We start from the raw sequence: 24,652 nt of genomic DNA, 5'->3' as shown, positions 1-24,652 counted from the left end.
GACGGGAACGCTCCGAGGGCTGCGGTGGGGGTGGGCAGTACAGGGTCTGGCTGGAGGCTGTGGCTCGCGGAGCTCCCCAGGGTCAGAGCTGGGTCCAGTGACCTGGAGGAAGGGACAGAGCGTACCCTGAGTGCATTTGCCGATGATACAGAACTGGGAGGAGCGGCTGATACCCCAGAGACCTGGACAGGCTGGAGAGCTGGCGGAGAGGAACCCAACGCAAGCCAACAAAGTCAAGTGTAGGGTCCTGCACCTGGGGAGGAACAGCCCCGTGCACCAGGTCCGTTCGTTAATATGCACAAAAATATTTTGCAACGCCTACCTGGAGACCGTTCTTTAAAGGTTGAATGAAGTCACGGTGGAAATTCTGGGGCAGGCGTTAGGGAGTGATTGCTTCGGACAGGGGCCATGCCGCAGGGAAGCGCCTGCGGGCAGGACTCACTGGCCATGCTTTTGCTTCTCCGGTTCCCGTTGATCTTTCCAGGAGAACTGGCACAGCGCCCTGACTCCGCGCCCCATAAATAAGGCACAGCATCAGCTGTCATGTCAGCAGGAGACAAAACATTTAATGTGAAAAGCTTTAAATGGAAGCAGGAAATGAAAAGATAAAGGGCAAATTTTATTTTAGATTCCTTGTTGGTACATATTTTCATTTCTGACAGTAAGGGGATGCGATGGCTTTATCAGCTCACCGTTGGAGAATTTATTTATAGAAACTTAATACTTTGCAAGAAAGTGGGAGGGGGGTGTTAGCGACTCTGGTTGAGCAAATGCAAGTTGTAAGGAGAGCAGGGCAGGGGGATGAAGAACCCAGCTATTCCCTCTGCTCTGAATAGACCCGGGGTTCTGGGAAAACTGCTGGAACCACAGAAATTATCAATACGGCGCGTACAGAGCAAGCAGGAGCTCAGCAGCGCGCGTGGCCCGGCTGCTGTCAAGATAGCAAATGAAAGAAGGGACGCGGTGAGAAGACTTATCACAGAAAACATCATGGCAGCTTGGTTGAAAGCAAACATCCTCTGGCACATGTAATTACACCAAACCGAAGACTATTTCCTAACCTTGAATATATTTCAGCTGTAACTTAGCAACCCAAGCCGGGTGAAAGCTTCTGAACAGGAATGCAGGTTGAGAGGAGAGATTTAGCCTCGCATTCCCTTTTGTTCCCATACCTCAGCAACAGCTCCGCGCCAGGGAGGGGGCCAGCTCCCACCGGAGCCACAGCAGCCACGGAGCCGACCTCCTTCCGCGCCGGTGGAAATCTCCCCCTTTGTCATCCAGACCTACGTTACGAGATTTTAATGAAAAGACTGAACACGAGTGAGTCAACCGTGTCCACAGAAGTTACACAACGATGATTCATGGACTACTCCACGCCATTTCACGAGTAGACTTTGAGGAGTTGAAACTCGTGGTAGCGCATGTTGTGAGTCACTGACACTCAGGTGAGAGGAACTGAAAACACTCAAGGAGTTGGACCCTGAGGACAACTCAGACTTGTCATCAAGATGTGCTTACGTGTCTTCTACTCTCCAGGCCACCTTGGAAACCTTGAGGACCTGGTAAAATTTTAGTCCAAGTCTTGACTTTCTGCCCTTCTCCTTGACATAAATACCCACCCTTTCACCGTGCTTTACAATAACGTGGCTTGAAGCCTTGGGACACAAGGAGGGGAGCGATGTGTCCAGTGACAGCAGCCTGGGAGCAAGGGACATCCATCCCGCTCCAGCATCGTACCCAGCACTTCCCTCATTGCTTCTCAGTCAACCTGTACCATCACCTGGCACTTCGCATCATGTCCCAAAAACCAGGTGAGCTAACCACGGCCCCAGGATGCCATGGCACGCAGGGTCAGCGGCGTGGCCCAGCGTCGAGATTCTCTGCAGCAGCTGTTGACTTCAGACACCCGACGTGTGCAGAACTGCCTTCCAGAGAACAAGCGCAACAACACGAGGCTTGAGGCACTCCGGCTGCGTTACCACAGCCTTATTGCACCATCCCATTCCCTGCTTTAAATAACTCCTTTAGTACGGGCCACAGAAATACCGATCAACCCGCTGAACTAATATTTAGTTTCACAACCCTCCAAGCTGTCAATCTCGACAAAAACGCAGCTAAACAAGCTAACTGCTTTTCGTACGTACCTCTGCTGGGCGCCAGCTATTCCCAAAACACAGATTCAAGTTGCAAGCAAACACTCGAGACCGCTGGCTATTGCGCTGAGATCACTGAGCATCACAAGGATCCACGTCGTCTCATTAGGCTGTCACGCAATCCCCGTGCCATCTTCAATCTTATTCTTAGAAACTGCGAGCTCCCGTGGGAAGGATCTATTTGATCTCCCTGAGCGAAAGCACTTGGAACAATTTGTGACTCCTCAATAAAAATAAAGGTAACAAATCATTTGTAATAAATTTATTTGATATAGTGATTTACAGAGCCGAACATATAAACAGCACCAAGCCAGTGAAAATTGTTCTACAAAAACGAGTTTAATACAAAAAGATGACTGCAATGCCTGACTCTTCACTTCTGGATTTGGACGGGTAAAAAAAGCTAACCCAAACCCCACAAATATTTTAGAAAGGCTTAAGAGTGTAGGCACCGGTGTTTGCAAAGATTGCTACGGCAGCAGTGATGACCTTGTTACAAAATTTCAGAAGAATCAAGGCTGCCTTCACTTTATTCCCTATTTTATTAACAGTGGAAAAAGCTGGTCCTGAAGACAGCTGTTGAGTGTCCTCTTGTGTTCAAACACCCTACCTCTGCAACCGAAAAGAAAACATGGGGTAAGAGTCAACTGCCCTCCCCGTGTTTTGTTCCTGGAGAAATCTGCGCTCTCCGCTCGTTCTGGTTGAAGACCCCCAGCAGGAGGTACGGAAGGAGTCTGGCGGCCCTTCCGCAGCAGCCTGCGGGGCACACGGGTGGAACCCCCCCCAGAGCCAGCAGCGGGGCAGAGAAGTGCAGACTTCACACCGGGAGGTGAGCAGGGACCGGCCCAGGGAACCCACCTTGTACATGGCCAGCCTGCCGAGCGGGGAGCCGGGCTCCGGCAGCCGTCCTAAGCCAACCCAGAGCCTCGAGAGGAAGCTTTCCGTGCATCCAGCGTCAGATGAATGCAAGCATTCACGCTGTACCTGTGATGCTAAGGAGAACAACATCCACTCGTTGCATGGGTTCAAATCAACGCTGGCTTCTCTCTGCAGGTTTTACGAGCTTATGCCAGAAATTAATTTGGTCCCTGCTGCCTTAGCGGTGAGCTGGACAGTTGTTTAACAACATCAGGAAGAGCAGATTAGCAGTATCTCTGCCTAGCCTAAACTGCCACACACTGATGCCATTTTCTTTGAAACAAACACTGGTTTGCTGGACATAAAAAGAAACTTAAGTAACCAAACAGTTATAGATACGAAATATGATGCTTGCGGCACAAACAGAGGATTGATCGCTGCTCCTCGCGCCTATTGTGAGGCTGCAGGAACATTGACTTGGCAATCCCTGTATCGACACTCCACACATGGTACATCTCTGCTCTGACACACGGCACACACATTGCAGCTGCCCAGGATAAACACATACATTCAGCCCTAAACAGCCTTTCCAAAGCTGCTCTTTAATAGAAAGCAGTCCCTTTGGCTAGAGCCACAAGAAAGCGCTTTTGGAAGCTTCCTACATCCTTTATTTCCCCACCCCCCCCACCCCCCAGAAATCATAAAGCACACAGACTTAAAAAAAAAAAAAGAAAGAAGTAAAAAAAAAAAAAAAAAGGCAAAAAAAAAGCGCGTAACAGCGTCACAACCACTCTTCCATCCTGCCAAGGCACATCAGACTGCCCTCCCTCTAGGACAACCTTCACCCCACTTTTCCCCCCTCTCCCCCATTTTTAAAGGGTGAAGCCAACACAAACATTTCCTCGCCAGGAAGAAGCAAGTGCTTTCTTTGTATGATAAAAACAAATTCTAATAAAATGCATCTTAACTGCCACCCTAATGTTTCCATGGGAAATGTTAATCTTTAAACACATTCCCTGATGGATGTTGCCACCAGTCAGCCTTTGCAGAACTGAGGTCAAATTTTGAACACCTAAACTTTACAGAGATCTTAAGCCCCTCAATATTAAGTATGCGTTTATTTTTTCTTTTTTAAAAGAGTTGTTCTAGGTTTCCTTGCCTATGGAAGCCAGATATCTACTGTAAGGCTAACTTTGGTGCCATTCTGGCTTCCCACCAGCTCAAGTCCATTTTCCTTCCAAGCCAATGTTATTGCCCTGAATTTCTGTGTGTGAAGATTTTCAGAAAGAAGAGCAAACAGATACGTGCAATCCCCAACCCCAGGAGATTAGGACCATGACCTGCTCTTTCCCACCACCAGAGAAGGGGCTGTCCCCTTGCAGAGGTCCACAGCGACAGTTGCTCAACTTCTGCTCCTCTTCAGTGCTCTGAATCAGAGAGGTAAGAAGGCTGAGTCCATCTCCACACAAGCATATCTTCTCCTGCTACTCTGTGCGATTCTGTCTGAATCCGTGACTCATTTGAAGCCAGGAAGTCCACAGCTCTCTCCCAGACCCGTTTCATTTTTTTTCTGCAAGAGAAACAGCAAGAAAAAGAAAATAAATTAGAATCATATCTTCATTGTGCTTTCCTGCTCAGAGCAATTGTGGCTGCTGATCAAGCTGCCGCCAGCTGCCTCCTGTTCCCTGCGCAGACAGTAAAGGAGATTAAGCCAGAATTCTGGTTTAGAGGCGATTTCAGGCCAGGACATGAAAACACAGGTCCCACCTGGGGGAGCGGATGAGACCCACTGTCAGTACCAGTAACTGATGACTACCCTGGAATTTCAAGCTCAATTTGTATCGCAAAGGGACTCGATCAGCCAGTTGCCCTCACCCTTCCTGCATGCAGAGAGATCTCAGATGAGGGAGGACAAACTGAAGTTCACTCCAGTTTTGAATCAGCATCTAGTATTTGTGGGCACCACACACACAGAGATTGGTTCACAACAGCTGAAACTACCACTAATAGGAAAAGGAATTTTGTGACTGATAAAGGGTGAGGATGCTGAAGAGACTGCAGCACAGGTAGCGTTCTGTGCCATCAGGAGAACAAAGTAGCTCCATTTAACCAAAACACAAGAAACATTCCTGCAGAGGCGAGCAAGCAGCACATAAACCACAGAGCACCAGGCTGCAGCTCTCTGGCCCCATCACCATGGAGCAACGATCTCGACCACCATTTCTTTCTGAAAAAGCGCCAAATCCAGCCAGCTTACATCTCCTTTCCAAGCTGCCCAACTCAAACTGGTAACTGTCCAGGCAGCAACATACACAACCACTTCAGAAGAGCCTCCCAGTACCCTGGTTAGCTCACGGGAACACGGGACCTGTCAGGAGAATAAGGTATGACGACTGAGAAAGAGGATAGCATCCTACACACGTTAGAAGGTGGTGAGAAAATGAGATGCTCCATGCCCAAGCAAAGCAAAATCCAATTACTGTTTGATAGAACAATGACAATACACCTGTGTGACTGCACAAAATATCAGCCCGAGGACTGTCACATTAATCTGCAGCAGGTTAAGACACAGCCTGAGTTATGTCAAAATCCTTTATAAACTGAAAGGCCAGACAGACTCTCCTTGCAGTCCAGCTTCCCATCAATTGTCTGCTCGTGGTCCGCTGCCCTGTATACTGCATTTTTTTAGCTGAGCTGAATAACATCACGCGGACAGCCCTCCTTAATGAATAACATTCAGCTCACCTGCTCTGAGGAGGGATGAGGCTGTCCCGAACGTGGAAAATGCCGACATAGGGGTAACGCTCCAAATTCCGTTCCCATTCCTTATAGTGATCCTGAACAACAGCTGGAGAGCAGGAGGACAAAACAGTGTGAGACCTCAGCATCGCAGAGGGGAGAACAGGGCTACTTGCATTTACAGAGCTGTTGGATTTTACCTATGATCTTCTTCACCATTTCATACATAGCTTGTTCCTCTTCCTCCATCTTCCGCCAGCGATACCTAAGGAAGATCAGGATCGCCCAAAGAGTTACCAGACCTAGAGGAACAAAAACAAATGGAATCCAATAACTGACAGACATGTACTTGCTGGATGCTAGCAGTTTTATTTCCAACACTGCCTCTCCCCAGAGGCAGCTTTCTCTCCCAGGCCCGTTTGGAACTGAATCCAACCAATTCATTTTGTTCACCAGTGCAACTGTGCTCTGCAAAAGCCTCGGTGCTGACAACACCTGCAGCAGAAAAGCACACGTGCACGTGGGGAATGGGGGTTGGAAGGCCTCATCACAGAGTTCCGCCCCCCACCCCAACCAGAAACCTCAGCGCAACCACAGGGCTTCAATTCTCTAAGTCCCAGAGCTATCTCTTTGCTAGAGGCCTCCCCCACAATAATCACTTAGGAAGACTGTCAAGCTTCACTGCTCCGAAGATAGCTGCTTGATAAGGAAATAAAGCCTGGGGCTCCAGCACCAGACAAAAATTCAGGAGATCTATATTGAAGGTTTAGCATTGACAAATGCCCCCCCTTACGACATAAGCTAACTCTACTATCTCAGTCTCTACAATAAACATAACTATCCCCTTTCACCCCCACCTTGTCTGGCTAGATTATAAACTCTCCTAGTCAACACTCATCTCCCGTTATCACCTCACTCAGTAAGACCTCTGCCTCAGCTAGGGCATGACAGACTATTCCAATAAAGCCTCTAACACTGGAATGCTACAAGTCATTATTAAAGAGGCTACAAGACTCTGCAGCTTCGTGCAAGAAAAGAAGGAAAACCCAAATCTTTTAGGTAGGTTAACATACTTACTTTGCAGACCATAGTAATGGGTACTTGAGGAATACCCAGAGAGCTAATCAGCTTGCTGATATAAAGTGTTAAGCACTCTCAGCACAAGAGCAGGTCTACAGGTCTCCCTCTGCTGCCAGAACAAAGGTTAATTAGAAATTAACTCATCAGCAGATTTATCTCACCACTGCTAGTAATTTCATATGGCTGGGAGAATGTGTGCGCACGCACGAGATCATCTCTGGCTAGCAAGGGGAGAAGCTGATCATTAGTATCAGTGACTTACTCCAGAAAAACAGGAAAAGGTTCGTGATGGCAGTGACCATTGCCCGACGGAAACGGCAGCCAAGCCCCATCTGAGGATGGGCCGACTCGAGACAGAACACTTCCTCCACTTTGGTAACTGGTTCCGAAAGGTCTCTGCCTTTTAACCTGATGGGAAGAGGCAGAAAATCTTCACTGAAGAGAGCAGACACTCCAACTGCAGTCTTTAATCAAGACAGAGAGAACAAACAGACTGCAGATGCAGTAACTCGTTCTGTGCACCACATCGAAAATACACCAACGTCCTTGCAGCTCCTCTTTCCAGAACATTTCGGGACTGGCTGCTTAGCGAGGAATGGATATGGCTTCAGAAAAGGCAGCAGGGCTGGAACTCCCACTGGTAAACCAAAGTCTCCCTCTGCAGCCTCTCTGACAGCACCTCTCAGCGTGCAGAAGATTAAACTTTAAATTGGATTCCCACCTCCCAGCACAGAGAAATGGAAATGTTTACTGAGTCACTCATCAGCAATTGCAGAGAGAGCAGTTGAGGGAGACTGCGAATGTCCGTGGAGGTTGCGCTGTTTTCCTCCGTACGGATGAGGATATCAGTTTAGCTAGAAAAGTGACAAGGCATCAACTGTATCTGCAGTGAGAACAGACACGCCCTCGGAAAGCATCCACGGCAAAATCGATAACACAGCCTCCTGCAAAATCACTTCTACACACCTGCTGTGCTATCCGACATGCTTTTAACTCACTTCTTTATACACAGATGTACACTGATGTGGTCTCCTTATTAGATACTCTCAGCCAACAGGCATCAAGTAATTCAGTGAGAGCCATCAGACTCAGAGGAATTGGACTACAGGGGATTTTATTTTTTTTTTTCAGCTACTATCTAATTCTGTGTTTACAATGAATAACCTATTAGACAAAGACATTTTCTCAATACACTAGGGCACAGCTCACAAGCTGCTGACAGCTTGGGTTGGGTTACTGGATTCTAATTGAAGCTGGAGACACGCAGTTGTTTCCCACCCCCTTGTCTTATTTACAACCCAAATTCCATGAAAATACTTAAAACATGCAGCAGAATTGCCCGGTGCAGAGCTCATTTTCAGTTCTGCCTCTCAGACTAGCACCTAGAAAAATAATCTCATGTAGTGTTTCCTAAAAATGCCACCCGCAGGTTTTTAAGAATGCAGAACTCTCATTCTGCACGCTAGGCGGACTTGGTGAAAGTGGATCCATTCGGTGAACAGCCAGCAGAGCTGCTAATTATGAAAATAAAAAAATGCGAGTATATTGTATCACACAGCTCCTGACACGAGCAGTGCTCCCGTATAAAAACATGAACTTGAAAACTCTGGATTGCAGCCCACCTACAAATCCAAACCTGCCACTAAGGAAACTATGTCCTGTCCTGGGAATTTGCCACACACCAATAATCAAAGCAGTAGACGTTGTCTCATCCTTAGATCACAGCAGCAGCAGCAGAATTATTTATTATTTTTTTTTAGAGAAAAATCGAGCAGTGGGAATTCATACAAGCTATGCCCACCAACTCCAACGTTACTACTGTTACAATTCATTTAATCAGAGATACATTTAGCAATGTTAAAATGCAAACAAAAAATGCAGACGAGTTAACACAGACTGGAGGCAGCCTATGCTTCCTGGAGGAAGATAATGATGTCTGCGGACTCTGGATAACAGTCTTTCATTAGGTTATGGCTTGAATGTTGTATTTTTTACCTGAAAAAACTACTCTTTTTGCCATTTCTCACATACTGAAGAGACCACTAGCCAAGAAACCCAAGAGAAAAAAGCACCACGGATGACCGATCAACACCCTGCATAGTCAGTCAAGCCATTCATTTCACCATGTACTGTGTGTTCTGCCAGAAAGACAATGACACTAAAGAAAAGATAACACTCAACAATCCCTTTTCCTTTCCTCCTCACCAGGACTTGCCGCAAAGGATCCCAAAGCATGGGTGGTGTTACCTATTGAAGGCAGTGCTTTGCTGTCCAATAAATCCTTCGGTCAAAGGAGGCAGTTTGACACGATACTGACACTCTGTCTCCAATAATGGTACTGAAGAAAAGTTATCTTGGGAAAAGTGACTACATGGGCAAGTTTAATACGCGTGCTGTAGTTGCAGGACTGGGGGCAGGACACTGACCACCACTTCTAAACCTCGCAGGAGGAACAACACGACTGTTGATAGCTGTAAGTAGCCCTGACCTCAGATTTACACCTCATCGGCAAGACAGCACGTTCATGAACGCGATGTCCCCCAGCGCAAAGGCTGGGAAAGAGACTCCCAAGGAATGAGCTCAGTTGCCAGTTTTTGCTGCAGAGCTGTACTTTTCGTTTGGAAGCTTGCCCAGCAAGCACTGACAAAGCCAATCCCAGATTATCTTCTGAAATCTACCAGCGTACGGGAGCTTTTAGGGCACACCACAGAGGATGTCAAATTACCTATCGGCCAACACCAAGAAACGTATCTTTGACACAGCGGGCTTCCACTTACCATATTCCTAAATCCTTGTTACTGTTTAGTATCCAGTGCAGGGCAGCGTCAAACTTCTGTGGGGAACTACTAGTTACATTCTGTTCAGAAGAATCCATAAGAAGATTAGTTCTCCATTCATTTAAAATACCAAATAACATTTTTTTGTAACAGGAGTGAGAGAATTCATTCCGTATGGTCTGTCCCTAGGTTAATTCTTATCATAATTCTGCAAAATGGAGGAAGGAGAACTAAATCTGAAGGTCTGTCTGGACTAAAGTCTTCTGACTACAGTAGATGATGCATGAAGCACTTGGTGAAATAACACTATCCCAGACTGTTAAGACTAACCACTAAATACAACATAATCTTACTGACAGTTTACCATGAAAGAAATGGAATGCTAGATCAAAGCAGTCTGTCTTCTGACACTTTGGGATATAGAAAAATCCTTCTTCTGCCCAGCCCTCAATCCAGGGAAATTTCTGGTTTCAGAAGACTGATGACTACGGTGAAACAACAAACCATTAAGTTAGATTTACAGGGGCTGAATCAGAGATGTAGGAGAAGATTATTTTCAAAAGAACTGCTGAGAACAGGACTGGCCAAAGGGGAAGCCAGAGATATGGGAACGAATCAAAACAGGATGGGGAAGTAAAACAGATGGTGAATTGCCTTAGTATCTATTATTTATTGCCTTATAAGAGACTAAGCACTATGTTATAACAATAGCTGTTCACAGCCTACTCACCACCACGTGATCCCTCGCTTCACTAACCCAAACGCATTTGCTTTTTAGATTCTCAGGGTTTCCGCATTCAAAATTACCTGGTAAAAAAGTCAGGAAGAAATAATGTTTTGAAAAAAAGCCCTTGATCAGTTCAGAAATACACTGAACTGTCTGGAAATGCTATCCTTTAAAATCGCCTGTAGCTCTGGGCAAAATGATTACAAGGTAAGATTTATACCGTAGGCAGATAAGATTATGACTATTAATAAAATGCTCAGCCACTGCATATAGGTTGGGTAAGGGCAATCAAACCTCATGCTTCAGTGTGTGAGCTACTCAACACAGAACGGGGGTGGGGTGGGGCGAGAAACACTGTTTCTCCCCCTGGCAGAGTACATAACCACCTTTCCGGCCTAACACCCTGCAGAGGGGCTCCTTCCATCAGGTATCAAAGACTGTGGTTTTGGAGTTAATGATCAGCATTCAAAATGCTTCTAGGGAGCCTAAATCGCAGCTCTACTCTTTACCCAGGCAGAGAAATGCTGGCGAGGAACTAAATCTTCTAAATCTTGCTTCACAAAGTTGACTAAACAAATGTGCTGAGAGACTGTGGAAACCTGGTGGAAATTCTGCAGCTGCCAAAGCCTGATCTGAAAAGATTTAGACATTCTGTGAAGCTTAAGTATCTAAAGGCTTCAGTCTTGTTGAGGTCTGAAATCTAGAAAACAGAACTTAAGCACTTTTACTGATTAACACTGCTATACATCTTGCTGAGCAAGTTTCTGCTCATACACTGAAATTTCTAGCTGCCTCCTCCACCACAAAATACTAGTTACAGACCAGATTTCTCATACATAATAGAGCCTGGCTGAACTAATGTGCTCTGCTAGCTCCTCAGCTAAGACAGCTTGGCTTACTCTGTACTGAGAAAAAACTGAGAGCACTACATAATCAGCCGCCCCATTTCAGCAGAGAGCTGGCAATTTCTTAAGTCACTTTGACTTTATTTGTAAGAACACATCAGCTTACACTTACTGGCTCTGAGTGTCTTGAAGACAATCTCAAGATGCTGGTAGAAAAGAACCATAAAACTGAATTTTTCTACCTCAAACTCCCAATATATCAAGTGTAAATAAGGACCACTCCGCAAGAGCACAGTGATACGAGTGCACTAGCTAAGCACTATTCAGAATAAAAATAAACACATCTTTTTCTATTTTCCTATTACCTGACTTTCTCTGAGCTCTTCAAGTGGAACTGACTGTTCCATAAACTACTCTCTTCCAACTGAGGTTAAAAACATCCAGACAGCTGGGAGAGGCAGTTTGCTGAACGCCAGTAAGTTTTTTGTAACAACAATTGGAACTTACCAGCTTGTATGGACAAGTAGTTATACAGCTCGTGCAGCACATTCATTATTATGTCCTTCTGTTTAGCTTGACAGAACTGAAAGTCAGAAACAGGTAACACACATGAATAGACCAGCAGCAACAGGACAGCAGTCAGACTAGTTAAAAATACCAAACCCAAATGCCAGCAGTGGGGTTTGGCTCAGTCACGCACCACTAGTTCAAATTAAACTTACCCACCGCAAACAGCTACAGTTTCTGAGTCAAAAACAAGCTAGGGCACCCTCCAAAAGCGCCACTGATGCCCACAGCCCAGACTGCACCTCCAGACAACCCCTCTGACTGACCACGGATGGGATTCTTTGCCTCCAGAACATCACAGGAGACTTAACCGTAACTCTAATCCAAAACGAAATTGTCTCTCTCCTAATACTACAGGATGATAAAAGAAACCGGGCTGTACAGACGTTTTATCATGGAGTTCAGGGAATTAGGTGGATTAAATCTTGTATTGTTAAAGCCGAACACAGCTTTATTGCAAACCAATATCACTTCTGTTACAACTATTAAAGAAACTGATTCACATAATTGGGAATTTAAATTTTTATCTTTCGGAGTCTCGTATACAGTCCTAATTTAATCTGGCCCATTAATTCCAACTCATCAAGCCACATTTTTTCTGTAAGACGATAGAACTAATTATTTTACAGTGATACTGATATTGTTGGAAGTTACCTAGAATAATTACTCTTCTGAGAGAATCCCCCATCCACAATACTTGAAGATAAATAAATATATGCTTACATCATCCGTTCTTTTGTCACAATCCACAGGCAAGAGATTAACTATGAGAGAGAAGGGGAGGGTGAGTTAGCCGGCTGCAAAACAAGAGCTTTGATCAAGAAAGTAATTAGCTTTTTAAAAGAAGGCTCTGCTTTAAAGGCTGATTCTGCTATTCCTAATCTCATTCTACGTGGTACCTTGCTATGCAAATAACGCACTCAAAGCACTGCTTTGGTAGGCAGCACTGAAAGCAAAACAAATAAAATGGGCACAAGTGCTGAATTCTGTTCAGCTGGAAAGTAAAAACTGAACGTTTTAACAGCTCCTGTTTAAGTAGATGTTTCACGCTCTTTAACTATCCCCTGCTTCACACTGATCTTTTACAATCTAGCAATGCCACTTGCTGCACGCCACGGTCACCTGAAATATCATGGCGGTAACAGGGATTTAAATCAAGCCTCCTCAAGGCAAAAGCAGAGGATTTATTTTATTTGGAGCTGTTAGCTCTGCAGATGATGGCCTCTGGTTAACAGCTCCCTCCCACCCCGACAATTGGATCCACACCGGCCACCGGTCCACCATGCAGTACTTTCCAGCGATCTTAACTCCCCGAGAATTCAAAGAATTTGCAGTTGTGCTGCAAGATTTCTTGCTTCAAAATGCCACGGGTTTCAAAAATGCCTAACAAAGTTGTAAAGGGTGCATCAGAAATTCAGTGACATTGGACAGTTTTATCCCGACTTTGAGAAAGGAGGAAACAGCTTCCCCAGCCCATGCACAGCACACAGACACCTACGGGCACCGTGTGCCGAGTTTAAGGACTTTTCACCTTCCCAACCACATCCCAAACCTCCTCTTCTTTCAGTTCAAAGCCATGAGATGACAATATTTCCACCTGTTCTAGCTGGGGAACTCTGCTTTGAAAACCAGCTGATGGGGAAGCCCCTTTTTATTTCTCATCAAAGCTCTGCCACGCTTGAAGTACCAATTCAACCGCCGCACTTCGCACGTGGCCAGGATAAAGGCCACGGAGGGCTGTGCTGTGCTGGGGCTAACAGTAAAAACACGCAACGGGCAATTACACAGATGTTATGTTACACAATGGACAATCATAAAATACATCCTTGGCCTAGCAGGAATGTCACTCTCCATAAAACCCATGATTTTGAAGAACCGAAGGCCAAACTCAGTTGAAAAAAAAGCACACACTTGGCTTAACTTTCCATGACTAACAAGGTTTCCCATGGGCAAGGGGAGATGGAAATGGGGCCAGAAACGGAGACGTTATGGCAATGAGGATGATAAATGCGATGGCAGTAATAAAGGCAAAGAGGAAAAGAAAGGTAAAGAATAAAGCTTAAAAGCAGGACGAAATCAGCACACGTACAGCTCTCCTCTCTCTTGTCAAGCCAGCCTGACCCCATCATCTTCACCATGAGGATGCCCAGGAAAATCATGAGCAGCACAAAGCTGGCGAGGCAAAGGAACTGGGAGAGGTAGTACTCGAGGCCTTTGGCCTTTCCCTCCGTCTGCTGCTTGGGGGTCGACCGCAACAAGCGAGGGCGGGAGGTCACTCCCTGTCCTGCTCCCGACCTGTCCCACCAGCTCCCCGAGGTCAGCCCCGCATCGCCTGCAGCCCTCCACGGGAACCGCCGGATCAGGCCCCCCCCCCACCCGCTGGGGTTCAGCTCCCTGTCCGCCTCCTTCCGAGCACTGGAAGCCAAATCCTCTTTCCCTCTCCCAAAGTGGTGACTCAAGCCCCCATGTCCCCCCGAGGCGCCCCAGTGGGTGCTGGGTGTCACCTCGCTTTCCCCGCCGCCACAAGCTGTTAGAGGGGAGCCCCTTCCTCTCCCCTGCTGTCTCCCACTGGGCTCGGGAGCTCTGCCCCCCAGTTCCTCCTCCCGACGTGCCCCAGTAGCTCCTGGATTTCAGAGGCCCGCTCTCATCGCTGGGAAGGGGTTTGGGGCCGAGCCCCGCACTCCTGCCTGCGGAGGTACCCCAGGAGGACGCGGAGCTCAGCCCCCCGACCCCATCCAGGGATGTCCCCGACGCAGCCCTGACGCCAAACCCCCCACTTCTCTCTGCGGACGGGCTCCACTGGGATGTGGTGCTCGACCCCCGAAACCTGTCCAGGGATGGCCTCAACCCAGTGCCCAGCCCCCCACTTCTCTCTGCTGACATGTCCCACTGCAACGAGGAGCCTGCGCCCCGAAACCCATCCCGGGATGGCTCCAGCCCAGCGCTGAGCTCTGAGCTCCTCTCACTAAACGTGTTCCACTGGGACGTGGAGCTCAGCCCCCCGAACCCATCTGGGGACACCCCCAACCCAGCGCTGAGCCCCCTGCTGCGCCCTGCAGATGCGCCCCACTGCGAAGGGGTGCTCAGCCCCCCATGCCCATCCAGGGACGCCCCCAGCCCGGCCCCTCCACCTCTCTCCACAGACGTCCCCCACTGCGCTGAGGTGCTGAGCCCCCCAAAGCTGTCCCGGGACAGGCCTCCCTCAGCGCTGGTGCCCAGGCCTCCGCCGCGGCCCGGGGGGGACCCGCGGGAGTCCCCCCAGGCCAGCCCGCCACCCTCCCCAGACGTCCCCCAGCGGGACGCGGGCTGTTGTCCCCCTCCTTCCTCTTCCTCCTCATCCTCCTCCTCATCCTCCTCCTCATCCTCCTCCTCACTGTCGCGGGCGGCCCCGACGGCGCTGAGGTCGAAGCCGGCGCGCTGCCGCGAAGGCGAGGCCTGTTGCGGCCTGGCGGGGGTGCGGGCCGGGCTGGGCGGCGCGCCGCGGCCCCTGCGCTTGGCCGCCGCCACCTCGGCTCGCAGGCAGCCCAGCTTCTTAATGTAGACCTTGCGGGTGGTGGCGGTGATGGGCCCCGGCCGGTAACCGAGCGCGATCAGCTCCTTCCGGAGCTCCGCGTCCGTCAGCTCCGCCATGGCCGCGGCGCTGACACCAGGCCCCGCCGGAAGCGCTCCGCGAGTAGGGAAGCGCGGCCGCCATCTTGGGAGGGGCCCGCCGCACGGGCGCGGGCCGCCATCTTGGGAAGGGCAAACGCGGCGCTAAGGCGCCATGTTGATACGGGAGGCGAGGAGTAAGCGCCATATTGAGAAGGTCGAGGGTAAAGCGCGGCTTCCCGGACCCCGTTCCCGCCATCTTGTGAAGGCAGGCTGGCTGCTTCCGCCATGTTGGGGAGGTCCGCGGCCCTCGCAGAGGGGCAATGGTGTCGGGCGAGAGCTGTTGCTCATCTCAGGAGAGAGGAAAGGGAGAGAAATGGAGAAAGCGAAGGGCAAAAGCACCGCAGCATCTGGGGCCAGCCAGTGTCACTGCCCCATCGCTCTGTGGGACCCCATTCAGGAGCAAGCAGGAGGGTTGAGCACCTCTCACCTCACCCTAACCAAGCTACACCGATGTGCTGACACCTTTAGGGACATTTATGAGGAGAAAGAAGTGTCTTTCCCACCCCCACCCCCCCAACACACACACGTTTTCCTCAGCCCTGTCACCGCTGCCAAGTTACAGTTGTTTAACTGGCACCAATCAAGCAGGCTGGAGCTTTGCCACCGCTTTCGGCAGGATCAGGATAAGGGTCCTCAGGATGTTTGCCGGGGAAGGAGGTTCCCTGCATACTTTGCAGCCTAAAAAGGCAAAAGCAGGCATTGACTTGAAAATTTATTTTGGCAAGGCAGTGATGTACAGTAATTGCTTTTTCCTGCTGCCGCCTATAAAGAAAGTAATGAAAGCAGCTGAAATACTGTGGCGTAATATCAGAATTTAATTAAAGATAATGAAAAAGTAGTGATGAATGCATGCAGACTGTCTGCGCATCGCCGTTTTTATGATTGACACATGATACCGGAGTGGTGGAAACTTCATGGTCCCTCAGGAGCGGGACCTGCAGAAAGTGGGAGCCAGAGGGGTCTCCGGGAAAGCTCAGCGTGGATCCACCCCACCGCTTGCTACCATGAGGCTGGAAATGCTAAACTGTGCCTTCATGGCATAAAAACTTCTTTAGGGATACCCCTCCTTTCACGCTTACTTTGCTGCTGTGCCCTTCTTGTTTAGGCCACCAGACAAAGCTCGCCTCGCTTCGCAAGAAAGCAGCAACAAGATGCTGAGATTTGTTAATCTGGTTAGCAACAACAAATATGTACTTAGTAGAGGCCAGGGAGCCCGTTAAAAGAGCATACTCAGTTCCGATGGGAAGTGTGAATGTGCTAAGCCAAGCCTCCCCTGCTCACTAACTGGAAAGCACGACTGACAGCTAATAATTTAAAGCCATGTCTAATGTGAATACAGAATTAGAATATGCTCTTAGTACACAGTTGCTATAAGCTCACAGCTTTCAGTTTGGAGAAGCTCTGCCTAGACATGCAGATGTATGCTGGCATCTAAGCCTGCGCTCATACAAGCCCATGAATGAAGTGAACTCCTCTTGCTTTGGAGAAAAGGAACAACAGCAAAAAAAAAACCAAACCCAAACAAGGAACCCAGCTCACCCTTTTCAACTTCTTGTATTTCTGGGGGTCAGGGAAGTTACACCACGACAGAGTTTGGCCCAGCAGCCTCAGTGCATGAGCTTCAGAGGGGAGAACATAGGAGTGAGTGGTGGTGGAGAACTGGAAGGCTGGGGAAAAGCTGCAATTCCTTTGCAGAAGGGAGGCTGGTGGTGCTGATGTTCAGCAGGAACAGATGCCTCTTCTTTGTGGAGGGAAATCCACGGCCCCTGTCCCTTTCTCCCTAGAAAGAGAACCCTTGGGAGCATCCCTGCCTTCCCTGGGAAGGTATCTGGACACCTTGGAGAAGCCAACAGAAGACAGCCCTCTGTCTCTCAGACATGACGGAGCCTATATTCCCATGGACAGTCCCCTATTTGTTCCCATCATCCTCTCCACAGTGTTGCTGGTGAGGCTGGTGATGGATTTTCTGCCTTTTGCAGCCCCTTTGTCATCCTCACAGCTCTGGGCAGCGGCAAAGGCTGCTGGGGCGAGCACAGGCCTGCTGATGCTGCAGATGGGCTGTGATGCTCAGAGATGCTCAACTGTGAAAAGCCAGTTTCCAAGCCCACGGCGTAGCTCTTAAATATCTTGGCTGTAAATATCCTGAGCTGGATGTGGGAAGATGGGACAGTGAGGAGGGGACAGCCTCCACCTTCCCTGCTAGTTCAGAAGCTGCCTTAGACCTACTGGCAGTGACTCAGATATCAAACGAGAAGAGCAGGCGTGCCATGCCGTCTGCTTCTCCTCTGGAAGTATGAAGACAAGACTGGTGTAAGCAGAGGGGAAGAAATAGATCTGCACCATCTTCATAAGGTGCCGGAAGGGGGGAGCGTGCTGCACCCCGAAAAACATGGGCAGCAGATGAACCCTTCCACCCCTGATTGACGGGCTGCTGGAAAAAACCCGCCATCCCACCCCCTCGTCTTATCCCATGGCATTTGGACGACAGTCCTGCATATGTCACTGGGGAAGTGTCAAATCTTACTTAGGAGCCGACTGTGCCGATTTAACACCCTGTCACTCACAGCCACGGCACAGGTGTGACCCAAGAACACTGCTTCTCATCCTCCTGATCGCATGTCACGTCCTCAGCCTGCTGAGCTTCTTATTAGGTTAAAAAGTCAGTGCCGATTTCATTCTTTTCTCTCCCTATTCTCCTTTCCCTGCTTCTTTCCCCCAACTGCGTGCCTGCTCATCCTGCCACAACACTCTTGTCTGGTTTCTGGAGCAGGAAGATCTTCCTACCTGCTTGCAGGCATGGAGCTCGGTGCGGCTGGCTGCCAGAGCAGCCTTCCAAAGCACTGGAGATACAGATCTGTCCTGCAACGGGGAGACCACTTTCCTTCTTAACAAGAGCTATAGCCCTGACAGTGGGAGTCATGCCTGGGCTCCATCCATCTTCTCCTTCCAGCAGAAGAGCGTCTGCTTCTTTCCCACCACTCAGGCCCCTGCGTGGGGAAGGAATTTAATTCCAAAAGCTGAAGGCCCCCTTGTACTTCGTTGTGTATTTGGACAGCAACAGTTGTTGCTACAGGACAGCACGGGGGGGTCGTATGGTCACTGTCACAACCAGCCATACATCCCTGAGCTCATTTATCGCTGGGTCAACTGGGAAGAGCCATTGGCAGAACCAGTGGCCAGGGTAAAAGCAGGCCTTTGCTGCTGCAGCTCGTCTGGGTCCAAGCGTTAAGAGGAGGGGGAGATATCCCTGCGAAGTCACATTGGTGGATCTCCTCGTGGAAATATCTGCAGCATCAGCCTCACCATCACTCTGGTGGGAAAGGGTCCAGGAAGCAAATCCAAGAGGCTCACATTTACTTTTTCTCGCTGCCACTGGGAAACTTTCCTTCCTCGATGGCACAGGGGACCGATCAGCCTGGAAAACGACTTGAGTGAAAGAGTTGAACAAAACGGCATGCTAGGGAGACAACTCTGACCTGCCGCTGAGCTTATGTAGGGTTTTTAGGAGCAGTTTGTTCCTCAAGGGGAAATTTTCCTTGTTTTCCTACAGCTGGGCAAAATTAAACCTGGGATAAAGGTCTGGGTCTTTCAGAAATAACAAGTCAACACGCCCCCTTTGAAGCAAAGGGGTTTGCCTCTGATCTTGCTGGGCGCTGGTGTCAATGTGATGCAGCTCTGCTGGTGATTTCCATCCTAGATCTTCCATGGCTATCACTCCACTGCAGACGGATCTGCACTAGCTGAGCTCCTATAGCCCAGCAATACATGCAGTCGCTTTCACTTTCAGCCTAATGGAATGTATAATTTTCTATCTTCCTCCCGCTCAGACTCATTTATAGTAATTTCATAGCTCAACCTGCCTCAGCAATAATCCCTGCAAACTTTGAGTTACACTGAGCTGATCAGTCCACGGACTAGAAGTGTGCCTTTGAATCAAATGTTAAAGCTGGAATCTGTTCCATGTATACACTGAGAGATTTCTTTTCCCCCAAGGGATGGCTTGCAGCAGAGAACATACTGGGAGAGTTGTTCTAGCACAAACACAGCTATTTAAATGAGCCACAGTGAGAACAGAAATTGTGTTAGGTTGGGAGGATAAAATTGGACTGAAATTGGATATATTCACATACATACCATTGCTCTCATCTGTCCTTACTTTACATATGTTGGATTTCCTGCCAATATAAAGGAGCAGCTCTAAAATAAACCAAAGGTATGTAAATGGAGAGCAGTATGTTCCCGTGGAATTACGATTTCACCTCTAGGTTTGTTTGAGAGACAGAAATAAGGCCAGAGCTCTGTGTTGTTTCACACACGCTGTGCCTGTTCGCATCATAGTGACCGGAGAGATGCTCCCCACAAAATTATTTAGATTTATATTGCCTGGGTGAGTAAGAGGGCGTTAAGGGTGCAGGTAGGAACTGCAAATCAGGGCTCCTGCTTTCTCCTAGCAGTGTGGGAGAGAGTGTCCTCCCACCTCCAGAGCAGGGAGCCTGGTTAGGGACACCCAGGTCACCCACCCAACATTCCTCAGTGTACACTTGTGTCACCGGTTTGGTTAGGAGATCCAGTAAACATTTGCCTCAGTTTCCCCGCATTGCCAAAAGGGAGAGCTGAAACTCGTTAGCCCACAAAGATTAATTACTCTGGCTTTACAACATGCTTTGCACTGCTCAGAAGGACGGTGATGTTCTCTAGAACTGGAAACCCTCCCTCTCTTCTTTCCCACACTCGCTGCTTGCCATCTGGCTGAGAGGCATGCAGAACAGGCGACACAAATCCTCCATTTAATTATACTGCGCATTTTATTATCTCACCTCAGATTTTGTTGTTAATCTCTTTTACAGATTTCGTTTACATAAGTGGAGTCTTTTAGCTTCAGCAAGCTACAGTGCTTTCCCTTCTGATTCTGCAGATATCAGTCAGCTAAAAAGAAAAGAAAGGCAAGAACAAGTGTCCTTAAATTTGTCATTCAGTCTTTCCTAGGCTTTATATACCATTTCCTTCCCCTCAGCTCCCCAGCTAAAAAGCTAGAAGGCAAACTCCCACAGGGACAGCGAGGACCCTCTGGTTTGGGACACTTAAGTGCAGGTAACGCAAAGGTCCAGAGCCAACACTCGTGAGACCCATTCCACCACTCCTCAAGTCTGCAGGCAGGAAGAGCTGCATAACTTACTGCCCCTGGGTATTTTCTGTTTCATTCCTATACGCTAAAAGCCAAGCCTAGAGCTGGATTTATTAGCACTCAACACCTTGAATTGCAGCTAATTCTAGCTGTAATTAAGTGTTAGTGTTAAGCCCCTGTGCAGGGAGCAAGATGTTCAGATCTGACTGCAGGTGCTGAGCTGCCTCGCAGGTGTAGCTTGCGTTATCAGCTCTGTTGGAAATTGCACCCTGAAGACTGAGGACTTTCGGGAGGAGGAGTAGGGAAGTGGCAAGCAGTGCCAAGGAGAGCTGCTGGGAAGTGTTGCAATGCTGCTAACAGTCAATATCAGCTCTAGGGCACAGACAGCACCCTAAGAGAGTGAATAACCTTCCCAGAAGAGTGTGTACATGAGAGCGGGTGGGGTATCTGAGGACTCTGTAAAGTGAGCAAACACGACACAAAAGCCCTTCTGAGGAATATAAATATCTTCATGATGATAAGCTGGTGAGAGGAGGGAAAGGCAGAAATCAACCTCCTGACAGTACCGTCTGGGGTGTCCTGTAACGTCTCTGCTAGCAGTTTCTCCAGGACATCTTGGTATTTTTCCAGCTGCCTTGGGGTGAGCCACATCCCAGCTCTGACAGGATCAGCTAGCTGTGGAGGAAGCCAGTAAAGCCAAGGGAAAGCTGAGGAGAGCGGAGGGAGGCAGGCTGGGGTGCTTTGACCCCACTTTGCTCAGGTCAGTAGAGGATCTGGGGCTGATCTGAAGGAATGAGGATGATCCTTATACGGGGAAAGGAAACATTTTGAAGTCAATGCAATTTTGTGCTCTTCAGGGTGCCAAAGTTTTCATGCATTGGATCATCTATGGGCTGACTCAGAAACACAGATAAAGGTACCTCCTGGCAACAGAGACTATGAAGAAGAAAATAATTTCTGAACCTTATAATCCTCCACTATCTCACACCTTGACCCTTCAAGCCATCAGCTTTACTGATGCTGGTGAAGCACCCTGCCTTAGTAAAGGCTGAGGACGAGGCATCATCCCGCCTCCAGACTGACTGATTTTGAGCCAGCTGTAGCTCAGATGTACCCGAAGTAAACAGAGTTGTTCCAGCCATGGCTGGAGGCACAGGAGGGCTTGTGGTTGCAGCAGGGAGGGGTGTTAGACGCTGGGATGTGCCATTTATTTAATGCTTTGAACTGTGAATCCTTGCTGTTTAAATCCTATTATTGATTGTTGGTGCACCACATTTGCAGTAGTTGCACACTAACCTGTGTCTTGGCCAAATTCCAGTCTAGCCAGTCCTCCTGCCTGTCCCGCTCAGCCTCTCCCGCAGTTTGGGGTGGACCTACTGCTCCTTTTGCTGGCAGAGAGAATGGCCGAGCTCACCGCAGGAGTGGCTGCACGGACAGGGCAAAGAGTTCCCTGTATTCAAGTGGAAAAGCACAATTTTCAGACTTGGGTAACCAGGTAAACATGCCTTTGAGGGCTTAGACTGGCACTTTAATCCCTAAAATTGGCAATTTTCTGCTCTGCATACAGACTTCGAGGGGGTGCAGCTGTATGGACCCAAGTTTATAAATAAGGTCTTGCCAGTGCAGAGGACTGTGAGATCGGGGGTGACACCAGACAGCTAATCTGGAGCTGGGTGACAAAGTGACAAGTTAAACCCAGAGCTGAAGCAGAGCTGCAAATTCCTGCCTCGCAGTTGGCTGGTGTTCAATGAACGGCAAAGACAGACCTCATGTTGTTTCCATCCTCCTAAGGGAGAAGCCAGGTGGGTCTGGGGGGTGACCAAGCTGCTGAATGTCCAAGATAATTTATAGGATGGAGGTAAAACCTTTCTCTGATGCAACCTTGCTCAGCTGCCTGGCAGGGCTGCCAGGAGATGGGTGATACTCCTTTATATTTGACTGTGAGCTCCTGGTAACACCCACTGTCTTCTCACACAGCACCACCAAACACTCTGCAGTAGCCAGGCCCTGTGGGCTAACTCCTGGGCTACTTGTCCCCCTGTGTGTCCTCATGGGCTCCTCAGAGTCGCATGGTTCACTGTACCTGGATGGTCCTGACCTTGTTGACATCTGCACCAGACTGCTCAGAGGAGCCTTTCTCTTCCAGCTGCTGCAGTAAGGCTAGAGATTTTTTTTTTCCCCGCGCTCCTTTGTTCCTCTTGTTCTCCTGAAATCTCCCAGCTGAGAGCAGATGGGGCAGTGATGCTGGGACGCAGCACTGCACGGGTACCAAACCTGCTGTGCACCATATCGACAGCGTGATGCCCAGCAGCCAGGAAGGAGCCTGTGGAGCTGGACACAAAGCCAGAGGGACTGGGGGTCTGACCGCTGCCAGCAGCCAATGCAGCATCCTTCCTCAGGGCCACAGCTCACCGGCAAGGGACCCATCAACTGTGGTGGGCACGGCTTCAGGGACTGTAATTCTGACTCCGCAAAGTTGGGTGTGAGGTCAGGTTACAGGATCGAACGTAAAGACCTGTAGCAAACATGACACTCGTAGACAACTCCTTTGAACTGTGCAAAACAACACCGTCAGCAGGACATGGTAGCCAAGTAAACTGACCTTACAGAGCTATTCCAGAGCCTCGTCCTGGCTCTCTTCTGTAGCAGCAGCAATGAAGTTCAAGAAAAGCCTGCACAGCCTCACTGCAAATGCAGAGCTCTGCGCAGACATTATGCAGTAACCAGCCTTTCTTGCAGGTCTGTGATGTCAGCCCTTTCCCATCTGTGGGGCTAAACTTGGCTTCTGGACCCTCCCTTTCTTCCCAGCCCAAAGAGAAAAGCCAAAGTTGCTTTGGGATATGACAAACGTGGCAGGACACATAAAATGCAGCAAAGGCTGTGCTCAGTGTCAAACTGACTGCTTGCTGTGCACTTTCTTTGGTTTGAATGTGTGCTCAGAGGAGGAGAGGCAGCCTTTGGAAGGCTGATTTCACCCACATACATTCAGAAGACCCTCAATCACTAGCAGACACGCAGCTACAAGAGTTGTGGTGTATGAACAATTGATCTGGGGACCGTGCGTGGGTCTCATCATCATCATCAAGGAGGCTGAAGGATGACTGTACTCCCCACAAAAGGCAATTGCTATCCAGCAAGTAGATAGGTGTTGGAAACAAGATTTCTCTCCAGTATGAATGGGTTGTGTCATGCGGGGGAAGCTCACTTTGGCTGTGTTTAAGAAGATGCAGTCTCTGAGGCTGCCTGCCTGACACCTTTCAACAGTATTAGTTTCACATCAAAAGAAAAAAAACCATTCTCCTCTTTGCACATCCCAGTGGTGACAACCATCTGGAGGATGGTTAATTATTTGTTACAACAAAAAGACCCATCAGTATGGTGATGGGAGGCTGCAGCTTCTTTATAAAAATTACAGCCACTAGCATGGAGGAAAGAAAAATGAGACCCACAAGTCAAAGATGATAGCCCTTCACAGGTCTTTTAGTTCTTACGTAAAGGAGCCCAGGCTCTCCTTTTCTAGTCTCACATCTTAAAAGTTGTCTCTGCCCTCTACCATAGCCCTTAGCTTTGGGAAGAGCGAGGGACTGCTGCTATCATCCTATCTCCTCTTTGAACAGAAGGGGCAGCTGATGGAAACAACAGCGGCACGGTGTGCCCTGCCAGAGCTTGGGGGATAAGGGAGGAAGAAACACTTTCCCCGGTTTATTCAGGGCTCCAGCCACTGCAGGACATTTCTTATGGGTTACCTCCTGCATCTTCTGGAAGTTGCTCTGGGTGAAAAAGGGCACAAAGCCTTCAGTTTGTTCAGCCACCATGGACACCGTGTACACCAAGAGCAAACTGGCCGGCGCCACCTTTGAAACCATCGTGAGAGCCTGAACAACACAGGAAAGAAGATACCAGGGTGATAGCGGAGAGGGCCATTTGACAAGATATCCCTTTGGCTTTTGATCAGCTGCAATCCAATTTATTCATCAGCTAACTAGAGGTATATTTACTCTTCCAGTTGCTCATGAGCTGAGAATAGAAGTGGCTTGACTGACAATTCTCCTCTCAAATGCTTTTCTGTAAACAGATTTGTTCTCGAGCAATATCTCCAGAGACTTCAAGCCCAGCCCTTCAACACTGTT

At 48.8% G+C, this 24,652-nt stretch overlaps 2 protein-coding genes across 2 annotated transcripts; both read right to left on the bottom strand.

Moving 5' to 3' along the window:
* Positions 1-2,400: 2,400 nt before the first annotated feature.
* LEMD2 (LEM domain nuclear envelope protein 2) lies at positions 2,401-15,436 on the bottom strand. Its single transcript, XM_055819766.1, is given in 10 exon segments — positions 2,401-4,581; positions 5,757-5,859; positions 5,951-6,052; positions 7,093-7,238; positions 9,608-9,687; positions 10,338-10,414; positions 11,687-11,762; positions 12,470-12,510; positions 13,836-14,259; positions 14,261-15,436. Coding segments are annotated over 10 exon segments (2,316 nt in total). The 5' UTR covers positions 15,377-15,436; the 3' UTR covers positions 2,401-4,430.
* A 541-nt stretch (positions 15,437-15,977) lies between these two features.
* On the bottom strand, positions 15,978-24,403 carry MLN (motilin). The gene is made up of 4 exons (XM_027789865.2): positions 24,269-24,403; positions 22,606-22,725; positions 21,089-21,197; positions 15,978-16,075 (listed from the first exon to the last, which is right to left on the bottom strand). Exons 1-4 carry the CDS (start codon positions 24,386-24,388, stop codon positions 15,978-15,980), a joined length of 447 nt encoding a protein of 148 aa, XP_027645666.2. The 5' UTR covers positions 24,389-24,403.
* Between the last annotated feature and the right edge of the window lie 249 nt (positions 24,404-24,652).

This window comes from Falco peregrinus, chromosome 16 (assembly GCF_023634155.1).
Source record: "Falco peregrinus isolate bFalPer1 chromosome 16, bFalPer1.pri, whole genome shotgun sequence".
Lineage (NCBI taxonomy): Eukaryota > Metazoa > Chordata > Aves > Falconiformes > Falconidae > Falco > Falco peregrinus.
Note: the sequence above shows the minus strand (reverse complement) of the source record. Positions and strands in the feature narration are given on the sequence as shown.